The sequence below is a fragment of the Anolis carolinensis genome, chromosome 5, assembly GCF_035594765.1.
Source record: "Anolis carolinensis isolate JA03-04 chromosome 5, rAnoCar3.1.pri, whole genome shotgun sequence".
Taxonomy (NCBI): domain Eukaryota; kingdom Metazoa; phylum Chordata; class Lepidosauria; order Squamata; family Dactyloidae; genus Anolis; species Anolis carolinensis.
Genome location: NC_085845.1, coordinates 83,699,558 through 83,717,278, shown reverse-complemented (window position 1 = coordinate 83,717,278; position 17,721 = coordinate 83,699,558). Strand labels below are relative to the sequence as shown.

The 17,721-nt window shown below is 36.3% G+C and overlaps 1 protein-coding gene across 4 annotated transcripts in view; it reads left to right on the top strand.

Moving 5' to 3' along the window:
• The window catches only part of prkar2b (protein kinase cAMP-dependent type II regulatory subunit beta), a 97,937-nt gene that overhangs the window by 13,583 nt on the left and 66,633 nt on the right, over nucleotides 1–17,721 (top strand). For 3 of the 4 annotated variants that reach the window (XM_062981708.1, XM_003221540.4, XM_062981709.1), the window contains exon 2: nucleotides 17,337–17,372. In XM_062981708.1, coding sequence (XP_062837778.1) covers nucleotides 17,337–17,372 — 36 coding nt within the window. Of the gene's footprint in view, nucleotides 1–4,064; nucleotides 4,269–17,336; nucleotides 17,373–17,721 lie in introns of those variants that run through there. The other variant, XM_062981710.1, reaches the window with a different exon arrangement.

Sequence of the window (17,721 nt, the reverse complement as noted above, 5' to 3'; positions counted from 1 at the left end):
TTGTATTTATTTTTTATTTAATATCCCTGTAAATTATAACCACAACATGTTTTTATAAACCTAGCTTACACTTACTGTATCAGTATACCTACAAAAATAAAACTTTTCTAATTTACCTTTTGAATCTTCTAATATACATATGCTCAGATTACTGCCGTTTATTATTACCTAGTTTAATCTGCATACACTGAAAGCATGCACTGTTGTTTTGTTATTGCTGGTTTTATTATTGCTGATTTTGTATTTCCATTGAGTGATGTATATGGGAGTTATGATTTATAAATAACATTAATACAAAAATATCACAAAGGCTTCTATATGGTCTGGTTCATGAGGGTGACACCGGGAATTACCACGCTGGGTGACACCAGCCCTAGTACACCACTGAAAGTCAAATTGAGTAATTGTAATGGATATACATACAACCCAAAGGCAGGGCTGTGGAGTCAGTGTGCCAAAGCTGCAGCTCTGATGCTGACTCCTTCATAAATGGAAATGTATACTAATTAGTAATAACAAATTTACCATATTAAAATGGTAGCACAGTGCATTTCATCACCATCACATGAATCATCAAGCTATCAGACTGATAGAACATAAACTATATTTGTTTATTAAAATTTCTGAACAAGAAAGCTGAACTACTATGAAAGTAAATATGAAACAAATTGGTATTTAATATTATAAATATATATGTGTGTGTGTGTGTGTGTGTGTATGCACACACACGTATACATATATACGTAACGCAAATATTCTATACTGCAAACATTCAAAAAAGGAAGAAATACTTATCTATATATATAAAAGAGTGATGACATCAGGGCAACCCACAAAACAAAAAAACTACAGGCCGCCCAACCTCGAAATTTGACAACACAACCCATCATCCATGGCTCCAGTAAGATACAACAAAAAGAAAAGAAAAATAAAGTCCTAATTAGAGGGAGAGCAATAATTGTTTTATCCAATGGCTGCCAGTTTAGAGGGCTAATCTCTGCCCACTTCGTCTCCTAGCAACCAATTCAGCCAAGCACAGCCAGGGTTCAGTTAGGGGACAGGCAGACTTAGGCCTCACTTAGGCTTCTTCCACAGATTATCTAATTTGCACTGGATTATATGGCAGTGTAGACTCAAGGCCCGTCCACACAGCTATATAACCCATTTATAATCTTATATTATCAGCTATGCACTGGATTATCTTGAGTCCACACTACCATATAATCCACTTCAGTGTGCATTTTATACAGCTGTGAAGAAGGGGCCTCATATAATCCAGTTCTAAGCAGATAATATAAGATTATCAATATGCAGTAGAGTCTCACTTATCCAAAATAAACAGGCTGGCAGGATAAGTGAATATGTTGGATAATAAGAAGGGATTTAGGAAAAGCCAATTAAACATCAAAATAGGTAATCGTTATACAAATTAAGCATCAGAACATCATATTATACAACAAATTTGACAGAAAAAGTAGTTCAATGCTCAGTAATGCTATGTTGTAATTACAGTAGAGTCTCACTTATCCAACACTCGCTTATCCAATGTTCTGGATTATCCAACGCATTTTTGTAGTCAATGTTTTCAATATATTGTGATATTTTGGTGCTAAATTCATAAATACAGTAATTACTACATAGCATTACTGCGTATTGAACTACTTTTTCTACCAAATTTGTTGTCTAACATGATGTTTTAGTGCTTCATTTGTAAAATCATAACCTAATTTGATGTTTAATAGGCTTTTCCTTAATGCCTCCTTATTATCCAATATATTGGCTTATCCAACATTCTGCCGGCCCATTTATGTTGGATAAGTGAGACTCTACTGTACTGTATTTACAAATTTACCACTAAAATATCACAATGAATTTAAAACACTGACTACAAAAACATTGCTTATGAAAAGGCAGACTGCGTTGGATAATTGTAACATTGTATAAGCGAATGTTGGATAAGTGAGATTCTACTTTAATATGAAATAATTACTGGGATAGAATAATGCAGAACAATATAATCTCTAAAACCAGGACAGTAAATAAAGACCAACAGTCTGAAAGCAGGAAAATTTGAAATTCCACAAAGGAAACAATCAGGGCCAGCTAACACCTCCCAAGAAAGGATTCTTCCAGAAAGGAAGCTGAGAAGGGAGTGAAGCACTGTGTATTACCAAAGTCATTATTATTACTATCATTACTATTATTATTATTATTATTATTATTGTGTTGCGGTCAACCGTGAAAATGAATACAATCTGGTTCCAAGTATTCAAAAACACTAAAATCAGAATATATAAAAATTAATGTGGTATAATAAAACAGAACAATACAATCTCTAAAATCAAACACTAAATAAAGAACAACACTCTGAAAACAGGGGAATTCCACACAGGAAACAATCAGGGCCAGCTAACACCTCCCAACAAAATATTCCCATCATCAAAGTCTGGCAAATCCTGTTTTCTCAGGGCCACAGACAGTAGAAGCACATAAAATATCGCAAACAACACCACTCTGAAAACAAGGGAATTCCAGACAGGAAACAATCAGGGCCAGCTAACACCTCCCAACAAAAAATTTACTCGGGGAGGAAACAGCCAGGCTTTAAAGCTGCAAGGCCATTACATCCTAATCATTTTTCCTAATTGCTGCATTCATACTTGCCTCCAACAGACAAAAAAAAACCAATCAAAAATATTGTATATTCACAACCTTTAGGAAATAATATCCCCTGATGGCGCAGCGTGTTAAAGCGCTGAGCTGCTGAACTTCTGGACCGAAAGGCCGCAAGTTTGAATTGGGGGAGCGGAGAGAGCCCCCACTGTTAGCCCCAGCTTCTGCCAACCCAGAAGTTCAAAAACATGCAAATGTGAGTGCATCAATAGGTACTGCTCCGGCGGGAAGGTAACGCCGCTCCATGCAGTCATCCCACATGACCTTGGAGGAGTCTACAGACAACGCCGGCTCTTCGGCTTAGAAATGGAGATGAGCACCAACCCCCAGAGTCAGACACGACTGGACTTAATGTCAGGGGAAAACCTTTACTCTTTACCTTAACTACCACCAATTCCTCAATACTTTATTTCCCATTCCACAAGACTTCGCCACAGCAACGCGTGGCCGGGCACAGCTAGTATATATATATATATATATATATCTCAAATGTTTTGAACAATTTTCAGTGGCTTTATTTTCGAATATCTAAATAAAATGAACAGTGTGTTAATGTCTTAATATATTTGTTAAAACATATCTTAATGTACTAACAGTATTTGACAATATTCTCATTCATGCTTTAAAATACAGTTCTTGCATGTATGTTAATAAACTGTATACCCAAACAAAAGGCTTCTGTCCACACTAAGATATTCTAGGAATCAAGTTCCATTAACTTCAGTGAAATTCATTTTTCAATATATATATTTATAAGGTTACATTTTTTTTGTTCATTCATCCATCCCCCACCATTTTTATTCCCTTAAGTGGATAAATAGCTAAAAATATTTATCAGTATGCAAAATTAACTATACACATTTATTATATATAAATAAAATTACCGGTAAAATGAGAATTTAAACCTTTGGTTTCAATAAGTGGATGTTTTTCAAGAAACACCACTTATGGCACTAATGGCACTCACTTTACTTAGGAGGTCTTCCCAGCAATGGAAAAATTGGGGTTACTGAGAAATAGCACCCAAATGACACAAAATACAGAGGGTTTTTTTAAAGGATGCATTGTTGTGACTGTATATTTGGAGTCTTAACCTTAAAAATCCCCAAAAGGCAGAAGAAAGACCTGGGATTTGTTTTGAGGGTAATATTGACCTTGGCCAATTAGGTCAGTGACTAATGATAAGCTTGAATTAAATTGTCATGAAAGCATTAGGAAGAAAATCAGCGTGAGCAAAGAAACAGACAGTGACCTTTCTGCTTTTCTAGTAAGGCATGCCCTTTGTTTAGAATTATCGCTTCATTATGAATGATAGAAGCTCAGAGATATATGAATAGGTCTTGATAGGCAGGTCTTGATTGGAGAGTGTTATTGTGCAGAGCAGCTTGAAACTCTCCTGAAGCCAGTTATATCATCTGTCAAGGGGTGGGGGAGGTCAGGCAGACAATACACAACCCTGAAAGTAGAAGTGTGTGCTTGCAAGCTGAGAGACACGGGGAGAATGGAAAGAGATTAGAAATATTTGATCCTTAGCATGATGGCTGTCAAACTGGGGTCTTACAGTAACGTCAAGAAGTCAGTTGATTTAACTGTTGGTGAGTGAAGCCCTGTCATATTGTATTTGAAAGGCTGGGTTTTACTGTATTTATACATTCATATCTTATTGTATGTGGGTATGAAAGCGCTTTCTAAGAACTGCAAGTGGGTGGCACTGAATTAATATTTTATGTGACCTAATTTTAAAGAACAGCTATTGTAAACAATGTCTTTGTGTGTTTCTAAAGTCTTACATTAAAATTATTTATTAGTTCAAATAATTTGCTTTTCTTGTAGATGTGCAATGTTTCTAATGTTAGGGACCACAGACATTCAAATAAAGCTATCTCAAAATTTTCAATTTTCTTAAAGAGATTTATTATAGAAAGTGGATATAGCCTTGGTTTGTATATGGATTAAACTACAGTTCTGTTTATACTTTGAATAAATCTTTATGAATTCAGTGCAGTTTGTGTTGTATTGATTATTGTGCTGTTAAGTAGAAAGTTGTGGATGGTACATATTGAAATAGTGTACTAATATTTGTGTATAAAAGAAATATTTGGGTTTTTTTATGTCATGATGAAAAAATATAAATAGTTCATACGAACTATGTTTATTTGATATATATTTACCAATTCTAATATATTAACTTCTATACAGATATGTTATTCTGATCATTTGTGGCTTATTAAAATTATTATTAAAATCATTTTAAATTAAATTATTTCATAATCTTTTATGTTTATATACTGTAAAAGTTTTCAAATCTGGATGTTACTTTTTTATATGTTCTATATCTCCTGTTATTTTTTAAATGTATAATTCTGTGCTTCCTTCTGTATACACTATATAATAAGAATACTGCGTTTATGATACTCTATAACAAAACGTCTCATAGTGGTTTCATCCATCCATTCTTAAACAGCTATATGGGATATATACAGCGTTGGCTGCTGAAAGATGAAAGATTTAAAACATTTAAGTTCTGTTGATTTTCTGGAAAAAAAAATCCATAGTTTAGTTTCAAAAGTGGTACCAACATTAGTTTATTGGAGGTATACATTATTGTTTTATGTTGAATGGGCATTTTCATCCTAACCTAGCAGAAGAGAGGTACAGGGAGACGTACATACATGTACCAGAGGTGTAACTGGGATGTACCTTACTATCCATATCACTGTTCTTCCAATAATATATTTTGATAGGAATATACAATATTGTATATTTTTATGCAGAACCACTAGTTATTACCAGTTACTCTCTGCCTGCTGTTTGAATTAGATTAAGGCCATAGAGCTGGATTAAGACCTACAGCCTTATCATACAAGAGCTGAAAGAGCAGGCAAAGAGAATGCACCCCATTCTGGGACTAGTCATTTAGTGAGACCCAGGACCTCTTTGGCTGAGCATTTTAAAGACCCCTCCACTAAACTACAAGCCCCAGAATTCTGCAGGAAGGAGGCAGCCACAGGATTTCAGATGGGATGCATACTCTGTCTACTCTTCAATCTCTAGTGTGATACCAGCCTTAGTCATTCATAGAATAGATCCACTGAAACCAGTGGAATGTAAATATTGATGAGTAAATGAAATACTATTGGCCCTTGATATCAACTTCAGTTTGATTCCAGAACACACACACACACACACACACACACACACACACACCACACATGGTGAAAACCAAAATCCATGAATGCTCAAGTTCCATTATATACAGTGTGACAGTAAGATTGACATTGCTTTTGAGAATGTTAAAATATACTTTTAAGCTGTGGATAATGGAATCTGTGAATATGAAGGACTGATCGTAATCCTCCATTTCATTCTGTTATATTAAGACTGGATCCACTTGCTCATTTTTGTGCTCTTTTATTTCTTAAAGGGAAAACCCTCTATGAGTTGAGGTGTGAACAAACTGGAATGGGGGCTTTCCTTGTGGGGATGAATGAAAGGCAGATTGGTAGGATTAAACTCTGGAAAAGTTAGATTTACTGTAGATGAATGAAAGGAAGAAAGACTGAGTGAGAGATTTCATGAACCTAAAAGTCCCATCAAGTTTCTAAAGGGCACCGCTTGTATAAATCTCTTCCAAAATTGGCTAGGATATTTGCCCTATTACTGTGTTCCATTGTCTTTTCCAGCTGTGTGATCATTGGAAATTAATTGTGGGGCTTTTAACATGCCAGCTTTCCATAACATTGTTACCTGTTGAATTTATAGAAACAAAAGAAACTGTCTGATACTGAGTCAGGGCTTGTCAACACTGGCGGGTAATTGTTTCAGTCAAAGGGGTTTTCCTAGATAGGTACAGTTTCTGAGAATTTTAAAGCCATGCTTGACATACTAACTGATATTAGTATGTTTTGCAGACTGAAAATGAGTTTGTTACTTTAGGTACATAAAATGTAATATACATAATGTGATACAGCTACGTAATTTTGTTGGGCATAATATCATGGTGTTTTTGTAGCAGAGGGTTTTCGAAAGAGTTTCAGCTCAAACAAGAAGTAAGAGATAATCTGGTTTGGCGAAATGCAATCCAACATCTCAGATTATTGTGCATGTCATAGTAGCACAAGTCTGTTTCTCAGACCTGTAACATAGATTTTTACTTAAATGATGTTTTTTTAAAAAAAAAAAAATCCTGACAGTGGAAATGTAAAGCTCTGGACATGTTAAAAAGGTGTCAATTCCTGCAACAATCTTTTGGGTAAAATGTCAGAGGGAGAAAATTAAACACCTTCCCCATTAAGATCGATGGGATTTAATAGTGTTTAGCTGGTGGACAGTGCTGAACTAAAAATTAGAAATATGGTATATGTTTTGAGGAAAATGTAAAGTACATTGGCCTGGTATGCTTTTCATTGTGGTCACATTTTCAATAGTGTTTTAGAAATTTGAATTAGATATTTTAGAAAATTTATCCTGTAGTTTATTTTTCTTTCATTTATATTCTCTAGGCAAACCAAACTACCATGCAGAAGCAGATTTGAACTCTTTCATACTACTCAATTGTAGCACTGTTACTCTACTTTTAACTTCCCTGGTTTTATGATATGGAATTCTGGGGATTGTCATTTGGTGATGAAGCACCAAAGTTCTCTAGCTTACTTTGCCCATGCCTGAGCTATCCCTAGTATTTCTTAGAACTTTAGCCAGAAAACCCATCCCTGTGTGCATTTTGGAAAAATGTTTCAAGTACGCAAGGCTAACCTAACCTGACTGTTCCATTTCATATGTGTATATTATTCACTTTTGAATAAAAACTTCACTGAAACACGTTGAACTGCATTTCTTCTTGGCGATACAGGAACCTATCCCTATTTTCCTCATGTTATTTCTCCTTCTGATAGCAGATGTTATGTTAAACTGATTCCAGGAACACATCTACTTTGTTAACTGACGTGTGTACCTAATTTTTAATAATAAAACATGAGTGGGGGAAGAAAAAGCATTTTGAAATGTGTGACTTGTAGTTTGCAGATTACCCATCCCTGAATAGTTTTAAATTCTTCATTTCTACACTAATTAATATCTTGTTCACTTGTTGCTTGTGATATATTTTATGTGAGGTATTTGCTACTTCCTATAAAGAAACATGTGAAGGATGAGGACATGATGGATCTATTTTGTGCATCCTATAATGAAGTTACATCTAGGATGATATCTCACTGGATTAATCAACATGGCTGTCACAGTGATATTGAGGGTCTTGGTGTATGCTTGATGGTAGAAGTAGTGGGATTACATAACTGATAGTTTGGTTTAGCATAAGATGAATTTACCACATGTCATGCACTGAGGATAACAGTGAAAAAGTCAGTCATTTTTGCATAGACTGAGCAGGGAAGTCCCTCTTTTTTCTTCTCAATCTGTTCTGCCTCTGAACAGTTTACAACCACACACTGTTTTGTTCTGAGAGCAGTTTGTGAGTCGTTCCATGTTTCATCAACTAGAGAAGAATTATTTAGTTCTACCAGAGGATTTTTGGCCCAGTAACTTAGGCAGAAACTGAGTGGAATCAAATATTTTAAGTTCTGTAGCTGATTTTTAAAATACAGTATAATCCCCATATCCACAGGAAATAAATTCCTGGACTTTGCATAGATCCGTGAAACCATGGATAATAGTGAACCCTATTATTTTCAAGGGGATAAATGAAGACAGTACCAATAATAATAATAACAGCAACAACAATAACAACAACAATTTTAATTCTTACCCGCTTCTCCTCATGGCTCGAGGAGGGTTACAGAAAAATTAAAACACATAAACACAGCAAAAACAACACAAATACACATATTAAAACTACCTCTGTAAAAGCTACACACCAAAACGTATCTCTATAAAATACATATTAAAATACACAAAACAGATTAAACAAAGGACATTTGTTTAAAATACATGCTTAAAGACTGTCTGGGTAGGCCTGCCGGAAAAGATAGGTCTTTACATGGTTTTAAAATTCCAACAGCTCATTTAGCTGTCAGAGTTCTTCAGGTAGGTCATTCCACAGTCTTGGGGCAACGATGAAAGGTAGTAGTTTACAGTTGGAGCAAACACCCCCCAGAGGACATCAGTGTGCGGGGCAGATTGTACGGGAGAAGCCAATCCTTTAGGTAACCTGGACCCAAACCATGTAGGGCTTTATAGGTCAAAAACAACACTTTGTACTTTACCTGGAAACTAATTGGCAGCCAGTGGAGTGACTTTAGGATAGGTGTAATATACTCACTCCTAGATGTTCCTGTAACCTATCTGACTTCCATGTATTTTGACCCAGTTGGAGTTTCTGAACTTGGTACAAGGGTAGCCCAATGTAAAGTGTATAGCAGAAGTCCAGTCTTGAGGTTACTAGTGTGTGCACTACCATTTTCAGGTCCTCCAAATCTAGGAAGGGGATCAACTGGCGTATCAGCCAAAGCTGATAGTAAGCACTCCTGACCGTCACATCAACCTGGGCTGACATTTGGAGAGATGAATCCAGGAGCACTGCCAAGCTGGGAACACAGTCTTTCAGGGAATAACCCCATCCAGAACTATTTGCCATATCAAATTAGGACCCTTGATGGCAAGCACCTCTGTTTTGTCTAGATGCAGTTTCAATTTGTTTTTCCTCATCCAGTCCATTACCACCACCTCTAGGCATGCACTCAGAAGAGACACACTATCCTTAGCTGAAGCTGTTTTTGAGTGCATGGAGAAATATATTTGGGTGTCATTGTTGTATCCCAGAGCTGGAACCCCTCTGACCTTAAAACACCACACCGGTTGAGTAATTTCAGCAAGCAGTTTATTGAAGAATATATAAAAGCCAAGCCATAAAAATGATATAGAAGTATAGTCCAAAAATGTATCTTCAAAATGTAACCATAAGTCCATAACTTTCAACGGCTCCTTTTCTGAGGAGCAGCTATTCCCAAGCACCACCATCTGGAACCTGCCTGAAAGGTATGACCAGAACCACTGCAGCACAGTGCCTCCAATTCCCAGCCCCTCCAGGTGTTCCAGAAGGATACCATGGTTGATTGTATTGAAGGCCACTGAAACATCAACAAGGACACAAACCCCTTGTCAGTATTGAGACAGAGATCATCCACTAAGGCGACCACCCAGTAAGAAGATGTAGCTTGTATTAGCTTATATAGGAGTTAATAAGGGAAACTATAAATAAGTGAAACGGTGTGTATTGGTTATGGAGGTCATACTATATTAAAGATCCTTGTCATTACCTTTGGGGACTATTAGTTTTCTGGTGATTTGCAAAGTGACATCTTTATAGGAATTTAAATAAATTTTCTTTGCACTTCAATATGTGAAGCATTTTGCATTGAAGCAAATTTGAGGTGGATAGCTATTATAGCTTTATTACTGTCTAAACTGTCATATCTTCTACAAAAAAACTGCAGTAAACTCTGAATGAAGCAATTTGGGTAGCTATATTTCAAATAGTCTCTGCAAGAAGGCTGTGACTAATAATGCATCCAAGTCATAAGAAGGAGCTTAATGAAAACATGCAGTATTGTCCTAAGTTAAAAAAAAATAACTGATGATAAAGGTCATTAGGATGAATATAGGAATATCAAATAAAATAAAATAATGGCAGTTATTGAGAGAGGTTAACAGTAGAATCCTAAACTGTTCAGAAGTAAATCCATTGAAATAAGTCCAGTGTTCTTTATGCCCAGGTAAATGAAACTGGAGTTTTAGATTATGCTTTTGAGTTAACGGCAGAGTTCCCAAACTATCTAATAGCGTGAAATATTTATTCTGGGCATTAACCCAAACATAATTATACATTCTAAATTTCAGCTTACAGTTTTAACAGTAGAAACTGAGTGGTAAAAGCAGGTTTCCCTTGATACAAGGGAAGCTTGGGAGCAATCACATTAAAAAGTACTAATGACATAATAAATGTAAGTGAAAAAAATACAGATTAGAACACAACAAGCCATCATTGAGACATATTTTCTTATTAGCAGTGGCAGCTCCAGCCACCTGCCAATCCCCCCAATTGTACTCTGACAGAAGGATGAAACAGGAAGAAGTACATTACGTACATTTATTGCTGTTCCACCCATTCCAAGCAATCTCTTTTGCACTAAGTGGTGGTGATGGGTTTTTTGGTCCCTTTGGAATTTTGACTGAACAGAACATTACACAGAGCTCACTGAATTCATCACTGGAAGGAAACTTATTGTGTTTTCTGCAAGTTGTTAGGTGTTTTAAAATATCAAAAGGAAACCTTCAAACTGTTGTCTTTATTCATAGCGTTTTGTGATGAAATATGTGTGTAGAAGGTCTTATATGTTCAAGGAGCTGTGAGGCAGTTGAAGTGTATCGAACCTTCCCTAATACACACAAGATTTTTAGAGATGCTCAGTAGGAGTTTTTCCCCCTAGCTTCTGCTTAGGTATGCAAATTGGCTGTATTTTCAGGCTTGCTGTGGTTTCCAGTTACATATTCAGATAAGCACATTAGTTCAGAAATCTCCTGTTGCCTTCTATAAGAACTGGCAGATGTAGAGGATTTTGAACACCTGACCGTCTTCATTTAGCTGCTTCTTGGATGTACAGGCTTTAAGGGGAAAAACATGACATATTCATGGGTGAAAAGGACTTTTGATGACGCAAATCAGTCTCCCTAGCAACGAAACAATAGCATAGCGCTTTCTCTCTTAGAGGGTGAAAGAACATGTGCCTGAAAGATTTGCTTTTATGGCATAATTATCAACTGTATTAAAACAGAAATGCTTGCTTTTTTATATACTCTTGGTTTCTTACACACAGCCAGGTTCAAAGGTAAAGTAAGGGACATAACAGAAGCCACACACAGCTTGAACCATAATATTGAAAAAATGTCCTGGCTGTATAGTAAGTGAACCCTGAAGGTGTTGTGTCCTTCTTTCATACAGACTCTTACCCAGCAAGTGCTTCAAATCAAAGCTGACAGTCTTCCAGTGTTGTTGGCAATTTTGTGAGAAATGTTGTTATTGACTCAGAGATATTTTCAAGCTTCTGAACTCAGGAACTTCAGTGAAGTAGGCAGATTTGTGGAAGATTTGTCATTGTGATCTGTCTTATAGGGTTTTTAAAAAGAAAATACATAAATAACTTCATAAAGAAAATATCCCCCCAAATTCAGACTTCTCGCCATTAGGGATATTTTTAGATAAGGCCTTTAGTATGCACTCACCCCACATAATTCACAAAGTGTTATGTATTTTTATCTCATTTGATGAAGTGGGTTGGAATCTGCAAAGAATTATGCCACATTAAGTGCATCAGCCTTTTGATGCCCTATAAAATGCCTCATTGTTGCTTTTCTTGAAACGGATTGAAATAGCTATCCAGCATTTTTAGGAATCCCATCATGATGGGTTCCAAACCAACTATACTATGTTACTGGGTGATACTACGGTATTCATTGGCCTTTGCAATCTCACTGATTTCCTATGCTGCATACCTAGTTTTTGCTACCTTAGAGTTTGAAGAATTGTGGTACCTTCATGCAACATCAACAACCTTCCCCTAAACCTGAAGTAGGGAAGCACCTTCCCAGGAGGAACAAATACCAGAATGACATTATGGATGAAGCATATTTGCCATTGTGAGAAAAACTGGTAATAAATACTGCTGCACTCCACAATTTTCCACTGTCTCATAGTGAACATCTGGTAAAACTAGTTACTGAACTAGTTACTGAAGTCTAAGAATCAGTTGCTTTTGCTTGTCTTTGATTTCCCTTGTGTCGGTTTGGTGAGCTTTCATCCTCCCCCAGTTACTCAGAATGCTTAGAAAGCTCTGTGTGGTTTTTATTAAAAAGCATCCGTGTCCCTTGTCTTTCTGATTCCTATAGTGGTAGCATTAGAGAAATGTTATTTGTTTTGATAATTGGAAATGATGTTATTCCATAACCTGAACTATAATGACTGCAGACATTGTGTATTCCTTTGTGGCCGTTACTGTTTCTGTCTCATGCTTCACTGCACTGTAGTTGTTCACTGCAGAGTTGCAATATTGCTAAAACATCGTCCTCTGTTTTTAGGAAGTTGGTGTTTATTCAAATGTACTGGCTCACATCTATTCACTAGATAAAGAGGATGAGATCTGGTGGAAAAGAACATTATTTAATATCGTTACTTCTTGAAAATTAAGGATGGGAATTCTTTTAAATGTGGAAACTGTTTTAAATATGTTTTTCAAACAAATAGCCATTTAGGGCAAGACGTGATTTCCATCTTTTGGGATACTATTAAATTATATCCGTCTCCCATCTATATATATAAAAGGGTAATGAAATTTTGGCCTAGGACAAAACAACAAAACTACACATCCCAGAAACACTAAACTTGGCAGCACAACCCCTCATCCATGAAAAGAAAAATAAAGTCCTAATTAGAGGGAGAGGAATAAATGTTTTTATCCAATTGCTGCCAGTTAGAAGGCTAAGCTCCGCCCACTTGGTCTCCCAGCAACCCACTCAGCCCAGGGGACAGGCAGAGTTAGGCCTCACTTAGGCCTCTTCCACACTGCCTATAAAATACAGATTATCTGATTTGAACTGGATTATATGGCAGTGTAGACTCAAGGCCCTTCCACACAGCTATATAACCCATTTAGAATCTTATATTATCTGCTTTGAACTGGATTATCTTGACTCAACACTGCCATATAATCCACTTCAGTGTGCATTTTATTCAGCTGTGTAGAAGGGGCCACATACTTTGCCACAGCAACGCGTGGCCGGGCACAGCTAGTAACTGTATAAATTTGTTTTTTTACAGCCATTAATATCACTTGATACTGTATTTGAAAAATTGAGTTCATATCCATACAGATAATACCAAAGTAAAAATCTCCTATTCTTAAAGGTTTTGCCATATGTTTTTTTCTTTTATTCTCACCCTCCTTTCCTCCTGTTTATGTTTTTTTTTTAATATAGTGTGTTATTCTTTGCATTCTCTAAAACATAGGTAGCCAATATATTATTTTGTTTTTATGTTTTGTGCTTTCATGGCAATGTTTGTTTGTTTATTTTTTGTTCTCCTGTGGTCTGTAGGTTGTATTGTTGAAGATTTTGGAAAGATCTGTTCAGTTGGACTGTATTAGATTTTATATCTAATAAGCCTTATAATCTTGGCTTGATCCTTTAAGCAATTCTGTCAGACATAAATGGCATGTCCAAAGAGTAACAAATATATTGCACTATTCTGCCCTGCTTTCTCTTCTATGCTTTATTTAGATCTATGGAGGATTTTGTGCAGATGTTAGGTTTATATACAGTCAAGGCAGAGGAAAAAAACAATGGTCAAATCTGTTTTTTTTAAAAAAAAAAAATAGAATGACACTAAAGATTGTCAGAGATCACTATGTAGGCAAAGCATGCTAGCTTTTCCGATCTAGTCAACAGGCCTAAATATCCTAAAGGCATTAGATCTCATCTGATCTTGGAAGCCAAACTGGATCAATTCTGCTTAATACTCATATGAGAGACAGTCAACCAATTCCAGGTGCTGTAGGCTATGTTACGGAGGAAGGAACTAGCAAAACCAGCTCTTAGTAGTCCTTGCCTAAGAAAACCCTATGACAGATAACTTGATAGTGCGCGCACACGCACACACACACACACACACAAATAGAAGTCTCAGTCAGAATCTAAAGAGGAGTTGTTACTTTTTCTAGAGAGTTATCTTCAACCTGAATTTGACTATGTTATATTGCAACAAGTCTACATTGTAGTTCATTTGGCATATTGTACGTTGGTGATCACACTGTTTCTAATAAATGGCTTATATCAAGCTAATGTATAGTCCAGTAGTATTATACCCCTATATTGCTAGTTGGGGACCAGAATAAGATAGCCTAGCAACAGTTTTTTTCTCTCCTCCTTTTCTTCATTTTCCTAGAGGGAAGGAGGTGGGAAGAAGAAGTAGCAACAATGTGTGTATATGTGTGTGTGTGTGGCGGGATGGGACATATGGTGAGTGTGGTAGTGGTGAGGAACAGAATGTCAGAAGACAGAGGTAATAAGGAGAAAGATGGGCAATTTTGGGAGGAAGGAGGATGGATGATCTGCGTGATGGACAGGAAAGGATGCTTTATGGTGGCAGGAAATGTTTGAAGACATTCTGGGATGACCTATAAAGTTTTCACACCAACTGGAATGTTCAAGTTATGATTTAAAAGTTGAATGCAACATTTAAGTTAAGTTGAATGCAGTAGTTTGAGAGATAATAAAAAATAAAAGCCTCTCAAAACTTCTAAGAGAATAATCTATATGAAACTATTCTGGGAATACTCTTGAGAATATTCTCATTACATATTGCTAAATGGGCTTTCAATCCTGTTCTGTGAAGAAATTAGGTTGACAGATCTAGGCATTCTCAGAAGAGGTACATTCTGCATGGACTATCCTCTCCACATTGCCCAACTGCTTATCTGGAGCCCTCTTCTTTTAATGAAAGGCTTAACAAATCCTCAAGCATATTTTGGAGTGGTTGGTGAACAAATATTTCAATTACTGATATTTGCTTCTCTACTATACTGTTCTTAAACTTTGAAATATTTTAGGGTGGTTGAAATTTATTTGGATGTGTTTCGTAGGTTTTCTGTATGATAGTTATTAGCCTCTCTGAGTCACTCTTGTGACATGTGGCAAGTCATCAATTTCAAATATAAATGTGGAGGAATGTGCCATCACCAGAGTGGATGCCATTCAAGGAGGCTTGTAGTATATTCTCAATTCACTGCTGACACAATTTCCCGTAAGAAAGGAAAGTCAGAAAGGGCATTAAGAAACAAATAGTATTCACAAACAATGTTGTGAATGCAGTAATCCTTGGAATAAAGTCAGTAAGACTGGGAAGAATTGGGAAAAGTTGAAGGCAGCAGGAAAAGAGGAAGACTGCATTATAGATCAAGTGATTCAATAAAGCAAACAATGGCCCTGAATTTTCTAAACCCTGTTCAGACCTGATAATAGGTTCTTTTGGAAGTCTCTCATTCATAGAGCCCCTTTCTACACTGCCATAAAAAAACCAAGTTATCTACTTGGATTATATGGGAATATAGACTCATATAAACCAGTTCAAAGCAGATAATGTGGATTATCTAATTTGATAATCTAGATTACATGGCAGTTTAGAAGGGGCCAGAATCTCCATGAGATAAAAATAACTTTATGGTAAATCCATGAAATTAAGTGAGAAAACTGGGAAATAACATTTTAGCATAAAACTATATGTTATGTCAGTCTGTATTATTGGAAAGATTTCACTGTAGTGAACCTATGTATTTAAAACTGAACATTTAATAATTCATTGGGAGTTCTATGTCTTAAATTCAGTTGTTTCTCTCAATTAGTCAATCCACTGATTCAACTGAAATCTAGCGTATCAAAATTCCATTGATTAGGTATTGCTACTGGGTTTAGGCAATTGATTTAAATTGTTTAGAGGCAGGTTGGGACCAATATGAACATTGCAGTGGTTTACTGTCTAAGTTGCTACTTCATGAGCAGTGTTTTGGGCACCAAATATCCGAAAATGCTGAATGCAAATGAAATGTTTTCATCCTTAATTATAAAGGAATATTACATTAGGTTTTTGGTGTTAATCTCCTTGAATCATAGAGAAATCAGTATTAATTAATTAATTAATTAATTAATATACCGCTCTTCTCCCCAAGGGGACCCAATATGGTATCACTTACACTATTGCAAATAATTATGTCTGGCGGAAGACTTTCAGTGTATTTGGAATCTGAATTCCAGATGTTAGTTGCTAAAAGGCTGTGCTTGCATTTTCAAATGGGTGAGGTTTTGCCTTTTTTTCTGGCCAGTGTCCCAGGCTTAGCACTAGTTATAAAGTGATGTGCAAATTGGAAATACTCCCTTTCAAGAGTAACAAGAACTTATTTTTAATTTTGTGTTAAATGCATGTTAACATACTTCAGATTAAGAAATACTAGAAGACTTAGAATGAATTTTTGTAAAATATTACTCCCTTTGGCTGTTATTCTTTCTTCTTCTAGCCATGGAGATGCATTCTTCCTTGGGTGGGCAGAATACTGCAGTGCTCTTTCGGCTGTCGTTCTCTTACTTAGAGCTCAAGGGATGTAATGTGATTGTCAAAGTATGTGGCTCTTCCCAGCCTGAATTTGTGATGTGTAGCACTCAGGCTGTGTTAGCAGGTAAATGGCTGATTACACTCCTGTGAAAAAGCATGAGGAAAACATATTTCATGGAATCCTTTAAATTGGCCGAAACCATAGAAATGTCTTCCAGCTTTGGAGGCTGGAAGACTGTGAATGAGACAGACAAAGGAGAAGTGAGGTCAGAGTGGCAGTGTAGGAGGGATGCTGAACTGAGCAAAACTCCAGAATCTTTGGCTGCAAATTCAAAGTGCCTTTGCATTTCATTATGAAATGATGTTTTGAGAAACAATATTGTTATTTATCCCTGTATCCAGCCACCAAAGTCTGATTTTCAGCAAAATATTCTAACCATAATATTTTTAAAATTTTGTTGACATTAAAAAAAAGTTTTCTATGTCCTTTTCTTTTTTTTTAACTTTTATCAGAATTTTCTAATAAAATCTCTCTTTCTTTCTCATTTCTTAGCTCCAGTGATAAACCGGTTCACTAGACGGGCATCAGGTCAGTGTACTACATTTGCCTGTTTTGCTTTCCCTGCTATTGAAATGTTTCTAATTTGTTACTGTTTTGCTTAAGAATGCTAACATTACCTACTGTATAACTGATTTGTTTCCTTTTAGCTTTACATCCCCCCCCCCCAAAAAACCCTGTGACAGAACCTAGTTAATTTTAGAGTGTAACGATGTCTACCATCAAGTGGTTTCAATTGGCGGTTGTACAACTGCCACCCAGGAATTTGTTGTCCCATTTGAGTCTGAACCTCATTTCACACAGACACGTGCACTCTCTTGACACCTGGTAATAATCTTTTTTGTAGCCTTTTTATCCTGGAGGAATTCATCAGGTCTCC